Source organism: Hippocampus bargibanti, linkage group LG14, assembly GCF_051943395.1.
Source record: "Hippocampus bargibanti isolate YZ-2025 linkage group LG14, ASM5194339v1, whole genome shotgun sequence".
Taxonomy (NCBI): Eukaryota; Metazoa; Chordata; class Actinopteri; order Syngnathiformes; family Syngnathidae; genus Hippocampus; species Hippocampus bargibanti.
In genome coordinates, this window is record NC_142747.1 from 15,127,269 (window position 1) to 15,134,379 (window position 7,111).

The following is a 7,111-nucleotide window of genomic DNA, read 5'->3' on the forward strand; positions in this document are numbered from 1 at the left end:
CAGAGGATAAATATTAAAAACATGTACAGTGTTACCTCGGTTTACGAACCCCTTGGCTTACGAACTTTTCGGTTTATGAACGTTACATTTATGAAAATTTTAACTTGGCATACGAACTATTTTTCGGGATACACACGGACCTGCCACAATGAGTGATGTGTCGTTCGCGAACGAGCCCGTTCTCCTCACAAAAAACTGGTGGCCGACTGTTTTGTCCTCTATTCCCCGCCCCCAGTCTTCGGTTAAAGCCACGTGATTGGTCAAGAACGCAGCAGTGGGGGCTGCCGCTATAACGCCTCATGCCGTAATCCTCGCTCGCTACTCTCTGTCATTGTGGTGTAATACAATAATCCTGTATGGTGTGCTTCTTTCAATGAACTGTAAACCCACCCTGAGATCCTTTTCATTCTTATCACAACTCCAGCATCGTTTTCTCTGGGCTGGGCGGCCTTTATGTGCATCAGCCCCAATGTCAAGGAAGAGGGAGCCATGAAGGAAGACACGGGTACACAAGACACTCCCTATACTGAGGTCAGTGTTAGCTCAATGCCGCTTAGCCCTTACGACCGCCAGACTATTCTTAACGGAAATCTACTTGGTGCGTAGGACACCTTGGTGGAGCAGCTGGAACTGTGTGTGGATTATCTGTGGAAATCGGAGAGGCACGAGCTCATCGCCGACATCAACAAACCTGTCATTGTTGTTTTTGAGAAGAGGAGAGACTTCAAGGTATGATCATTATCAAGAGTAGTGATACATAGGCTCGCTCGATAATGTGAACAACATGGTTGTAATATTTTAGGATTTTATTTTCGTAATAATTTAACTCATTCACCGCTAGACTTCCAAAAATAGGTCCACTCCAGTGCCAGGGTTTTTGTCATTGTCACTTGAATTCCAGGACCCACAGAATATTGAGTTCTAGGACTACATAAACATTCAATGCAGCGTAAGAAACCTTAGACTATCTTCTTTCATCAGAAAAAAATGAGTGAACTCAGAAGTTATGAGTCTGGAGGTATCTGAGCTTGAAATGAGGGTGGCTGTCCAAAATACAATGCAATACTGGTTTATATAGCGCTGAAGCTGGAACCAAGCGCTAACATGGAAAAAAGGCAAATGTGGAAAGGAAAAAACATCGTCTGAGGTCTGTCCAGCGCTTTATCGGTACCCCAGCAAGAAAAAAACTAAATCCGAAGAAATTCAGGAATGGCGCTCCACGTCATATTTTCAATTTCCGAATAAATTCGGGGATGATAGTGAATTAGTTAATTTTTTTGACAGCAGGTTTGTTAGTTTTCCTTTTTTTGCAAAATGCCTCATTGCAGTTTAATTGTTATTAGTTTTAGTATTAGTTTGAATTGTTGAATATGAGGCGTTGGTTACTTGCATGATAAAATAAAGACACGGATGTATCAATGTTGATATGGATAGATAGATATTTAAAATTGAATTGACAAGGATGAAAAAGTAATTTCAGTTCTTTTTTTTTTTGAGTGTACAATACTGATTTTGTGTGTTAATTGTTTTTATGTTATGTTTATCATGGTTTTTCAATTTTCATTTTTGCTATTTTGATCATTTTGTTCACTACAGAAACATCGAACTGTGTTATCCTTTCAGTACAATTCGTTTGTTCATTCGCATTCAGTTATAATCGACTATAAGTTCAAAGCTTGAAAACCAACGCGTTCACTTTAATTGTATGTTATGTATGTCTCCGCAGAGACTGTCTGAGCTTTACTACGATATCCATCGTTCTTACCTGAAGGTGACAGAAGTGGTGAACTCAGAGAAACGGCTGTTTGGACGCTACTACCGTGTAGCTTTCTATGGACAGGTGAGGTGATTATTGATGTGGGTGCAATCAACCATATGTGTTTCATCATTGTTGGATTAATTCTCGCCTAATATCGAAGTAGAAATTCCTTAAATAATAACAAATATATAAAATCTATGCTTTGCTTCCAAATGTAAAATGAGTTTTTTTTCCATTAGTCATCACTAGAAGTAAAGCATTTTTAGTTTATGAATTCACAAAATTAGCAAACATTTGCAAATGTGTCTGTTTGATTTCATCAAAGTCTATCTATTTAATTTTTTCCCCTTATACCGAAGTTTACTTTTTGGTGAAATATACAGCTTAGAAATACCTGTCGGTACAATGGCGTGAAGTAATATATGCAGAGTGAATTCAAAGTGGTTTATTACACTGCAGAAGTTTTGATGACAGCTTTCATTTCATCTCCACTTCAAGAGCCTCAAAATGCTCGACAGTCTTCTAAACATCAACACTTTCGCGTCTTTAATTTCTCTGTCTGCTCTTTTCTTCCTTTTACTTGTATTATATTCCATATCAAGATCGCGGTAAGTATTGCCATGTTTTTGTTTGTTTTTTTGCTAACACGTTTTCTCCTCTCCTCTCCGTTTGACACTATTAACTCTGATCGACTCACCCTTTGGAAAGTTTGTCAAAACCTTGCTGTGCTCCAGTTGACTCCCTCTGATCCAAAAGTTGCTTTTTGTCAGAAACAATAAGAGCAGACAGGAAGCTCTTACCTCAAACAGTTTTGAATCTAACACAGATGGCCTGTACATGTAATAATGTAATAAAATACTGATTGTGGCACCTCTGTGTGTACCGGTAGGGTTTCTTTGAGGAGGAAGAGAGCAAGGAGTTCATCTACAAGGAACCGAAGCTGACTGGGCTGTCTGAGATCTCTCAGAGGTTGCTTAAACTCTACTCTGACAAATTTGGTGCTGATAATGTCAAAATGATCCAGGATTCCAATAAGGTCAGCGACGTCATTATTTATCGAAAGTAACAAAGAGCTTCCTTCATATGCCTATTTTCTCCTTTAGGTCAATCCCAAAGACCTGGACCCAAAGTTTGCGTACATTCAGGTGACATACGTGTTGCCTTACTTTGACGAGAAGGAGCAACAGGACAAAAGGACAGACTTTGAGAGGCATCACAACATCAACCGCTTTGTGTTCGAGACGCCTTTCACGCTCTCTGGGAAGAAGCATGGCGATGTCGAGGAGCAGTGCAAGAGACGCACCATTTTAACGAGTAAGCATTTTTTTCCCTTTGCAATATTACCGTAACGTTAGGAACACCTAATTTAACAATCTAAGACACGGGTGTCAAAGTCAAGGCTCGGGGGCCAAATCTGGCCCGCCACATCAATGTATTCTGCCCATCAAACTTGCGAAATCCCACGATGCTTGCTAAAGTCTGAAACTAAATTTAAAATTGTCCGGTGTAAACAAAAAAAAAACAAATTTGAAAACTAGTTATTGATTAATTTGATGTGCACTCTATATGTAATATGTAATGTTGTTGTGTATGTAGCGGTTTACAACTTCATATTGCATATTAATCCTTCAATTTATGAGCTTGTGCGGCTACATTACGTGTTGCTTAAAAATCCCTTACTTTGCTGATCCTCAGCGAGTTCTAGCTTCCCATACCTCAAAAAGCGCATCCAGGTTGTGGAGCAGCAGAGCACGGAGATGAACCCCATCGAAGTGGCCATTGACGAGATGTCCCGTAAAGTGTCTGAGCTCAACCAGCTGTGCAACATGGAAGAGGTGGACATGATTCGACTGCAGCTCAAATTGCAAGGGAGTGTCAGTGCCAAAGTACGTCTTACTCTCCTGTTAAAAAAATGCACATTCGTAGCTATTGTTTTTTGGTCTCTAGCCTCATTTGGTGTTTTATTTATTTATTTGTTAATCCAGGTCAATGCAGGCCCGATGGCGTATGCCAGGGCCTTTTTAGAAGAGAAGAATGCCAAAAAATATCCAGACAACCAGGTTAAATTACTAAAAGAGATCTTCAGGTAGGTCTGATGCCACCAGTGATTTGTGCAAAAAGCCCCCTGACACAGCCTAAAATGCAAAACAATGCAATCCAACTGATCCTTATTCTTTATTGTCCTTTCACAACAGTTATAGCAAAGCTTTTTACAGATCATTTACGTGGTCATCGCGACTACTTTGAGTTGTCAATCTTTACTTCCTTTGTTGTAGATTCAAAATGAAAAATATTTTTATCAATCACGACCTGCTTGTAATTGTTGCATAACCCGAGGTATGCCGCGTTCCCAAGCGTCAAGCATTCTTTTGATATGTGTCCCATCCAAAAGTGACCCAATGCCGCTAGTTGTGTTTATTTATTTGGATTAGTATTACTCTTTATTAGTCTCGCAGTGGAGAAATGTACATTTCACAGAAACAAAGTGATGAAAGGTAAGAAGAAAGGAAAGGGAGAAGTAGAAAAATGTAGGCGCTGCTGTAAAGGCAACCACTCTCAGTGCGCCATCTTGAAGTCAAAACAAACGAAAAGAAACCTCAATAACAAATAATGTGACACAACACAGACACAGACAGTCTGAAGCACTTTCCGCACTCTCTTTGTTGTATTTAGCAGTTCTAGATGAAAGAGGAGAGGATCAAAGCGTCCTTTTCACCAGTGCATCAAGGTCGTCATTGTGAAATGTGCATGTTTGCTACAAGCTAAATGTTGAAGGCAAACATGAAGCTGTAGCATCCATTTACCGAAAAGAGACTGTCTCACATCCCTTGTCCCACGTAAATCCACTTCAATTCCGAGCCGCGACAATGTATTCCTTACTTCCCCTAAAATAATCAAAACCGGCACTTACCAAGACTTTTTTGGGCTCTGCCCATTCGCATGAAACTAAAATAGTTAACATCACTTCAAATCGATGGCTGTAAAAGTAAGAGTGGCTGGTTTATATACTGTATTTTTTTGTCCTGCATGCAGACAGTTTGCTGAAGCATGCGGGCAGGCTTTAGATGTGAATGAGCGTCTGATCAAAGAAGACCAGTTGGAGTACCAGGAAGAAATGAGAGCTCACTACAGGGACATGCTGAGCGAACTATGCGCCATCATGAACGAGCAGGTGATTGCTACATGCTTTGCGGCTATTTATGGCAAAGCATCCGTTCGTCTCATCTCTCATGTCATCTGACATTATTGTTACTAGTGCTGTCCTCGTACTTATTTTTTCTCCAATTTGCAGTTGCAAAAACGTGTTCTCGCCTCCAGCGCCACCTCTCTCTCTAACAGTTCTCTTTCCACTCTGTCTAAGAATGGTATGTCATCGCTTTTCATTTTCACTCACTTCCACCTTGCTTCTCAATTTTAACTCATTCACTGCCAGATGTGCAAAAATGTGTCCACGCCAGTTCCAGGGTTTTTGTCATTGTTACTCGAATTCCAGGACCCACAGAATATTGAGTTTTAGGACTACATAAACATTCAATGCAGCGTAAGAAACCTTAGACTTCCTTCTTTCATCAGAAAAAGAGAGAAAATGAGTTAATTCCTAAATTATATGGGACTGGAATTACATTAGATTGAAATGAGGGCAGCTGTCCAAAATACAATGCAATACATACATATTGATTCATATAACAACAGCTGAAGCTGGAACAAAGCACTAACATGGAAAAAAGGGAAATGCTGCCCCCTTGTGGAAAGGAAAAAAACATAGCCAGGGTCATGGCCAGCGCTTTATCGGCACCCAAACAAGAAACAACAAAACCCGAACAAATTCTGGAATGGCGCGCTATGTCATATTTTCAATTCCCGAATAAATTTGTGACCACCATGTTGAAACTTTTTTAACAATAAAAATATGTTCAGAAGGTATAATAAGTACCAGGCATTACATCACAAATAAATGTTCCTGGAAATGTAAGTGGCAAAACACAAGTCCAATCCAGTTTTCCAATTTTTCCTTATTGTTATCTTTTATGTCCAGATTCCACACTCAAGGCAACCCGGAATGGAGCGCCACAGCGGCTTTTGAATAGCTGACTGGAAGTTGACGCTCCATGGGGGGGAATCTTTTGCCTCTTTCTAAGTCAGCAAGTGGTAGTAGAAGAAGAAAAAGAAGACAAGGGAAGATAAAGTGTGTAGACTGTGCTCGTGCTAGTCTGTTGTCCCGTTGTTGAACATCCAATTAGCTGATGCAACGGTAAGTTCCGCATATTTTTGGTTCTCGAGAGGCGGCCCAAGAAAACTACACTAATGACTTAAAAGCACACTCACACACACACACACACACACACACACACACACACACACACACACACACACACACACACACACACACACACGCCTTCTCTTCACAGCCTTGCCCTTTAGTTTCAGTGACCTTACCGAGCTCGAGGTGCGTTCAGCTTTTCCTTGCGTTTTATTTTTTATGAAATCTGAAGAAAAAAAAACATGAAACTAATGCGAACAAACCCAAATGTATTAATTTCTCAAACGTGCAAAGAACTGAATGCACATCCGCTCGGTTTATGAATGTAGAGCAGCTCCACAGTGCTAATTTTTATCCTTGCTAACATTTCCTCAAATATCAGCGTGCCCATTTTCAAGCGTCACCACATCAAAAAAAAAGGGAAGAAAACAAAGAGTTATGTTTTGTAACATTTTTAAATGCATTGTTACTGTTATTATTGACTGTTTTGAATTGTATATAAGAAATATTAATATTTAAAACATTTGAAATGTTCCCCTTTTTAAAAAAAATATACGTATAAATATTTGTTTAGCTGACTTCACACACAAAAAAAAGTTTTTATGTATAACGTTTAAATAAAAATTTGGTAATGTTGAAAAGTCACAATTGGGTGATTATTGCGTTGGACTTTTTTTTGTAGCGAACCTGTTTGCCTGTCAATCACACAGAGATAAAACGAACCTTTGACACTTAAATTAATAAGATTAATTTAGCCTTCAATTCATACAAATGGTTGCATGCTATCAAGGGGACTGTCGGGAGGAAGGTGGCCTTTTCTTCTCTTTCGGATAGTGAAGGAGCGACTTATAGTCCAGTACACATAAAAAATATTTGAAAATATACCATTCATTGTGGGTGCGCCTTGTACTCTGGTGATCCTTATACCCCGGAAAATACGGTACAATTTTATATTATTTGATTTTTGTATTGTTTATGTTTAATATACAATTCCGATTGAGACTACAAGCAAGCCTAACTGGCGGAAAATAGGTTGATGACTATTGCTACGCTTGATTTCACGTATTGCTACCAAGGGTAGAACAGCAGAT

The 7,111-nt window shown here is 39.5% G+C and overlaps 1 protein-coding gene across 9 annotated transcripts in view; it reads left to right on the top strand.

Annotated features, from left to right (window-relative positions):
• dock10 (dedicator of cytokinesis 10) overlaps positions 1–7,105 on the top strand; it is a 61,158-nt gene extending 54,053 nt beyond the window's left edge. For 7 of the 9 annotated variants that reach the window (XM_089014606.1, XM_089014610.1, XM_089014602.1 and 4 more), the window contains 10 exons: positions 425–531; positions 607–729; positions 1,727–1,840; positions 2,649–2,795; positions 2,863–3,073; positions 3,455–3,645; positions 3,745–3,845; positions 4,793–4,931; positions 5,052–5,124; positions 5,796–7,105. In XM_089014606.1, coding sequence (XP_088870732.1) covers positions 425–531; positions 607–729; positions 1,727–1,840; positions 2,649–2,795; positions 2,863–3,073; positions 3,455–3,645; positions 3,745–3,845; positions 4,793–4,931; positions 5,052–5,124; positions 5,796–5,851 — 1,262 coding nt within the window. In that variant the 3' untranslated portion in view covers positions 5,852–7,105. Of the gene's footprint in view, positions 1–424; positions 532–606; positions 730–1,726; positions 1,841–2,648; positions 2,796–2,862; positions 3,074–3,454; positions 3,646–3,744; positions 3,846–4,792; positions 4,932–5,051; positions 5,125–5,795 lie in introns of those variants that run through there. The other 2 variants (XM_089014608.1, XR_016117249.1) reach the window with 2 other exon arrangements.
• Positions 7,106–7,111: the final 6 nt, after the last annotated feature.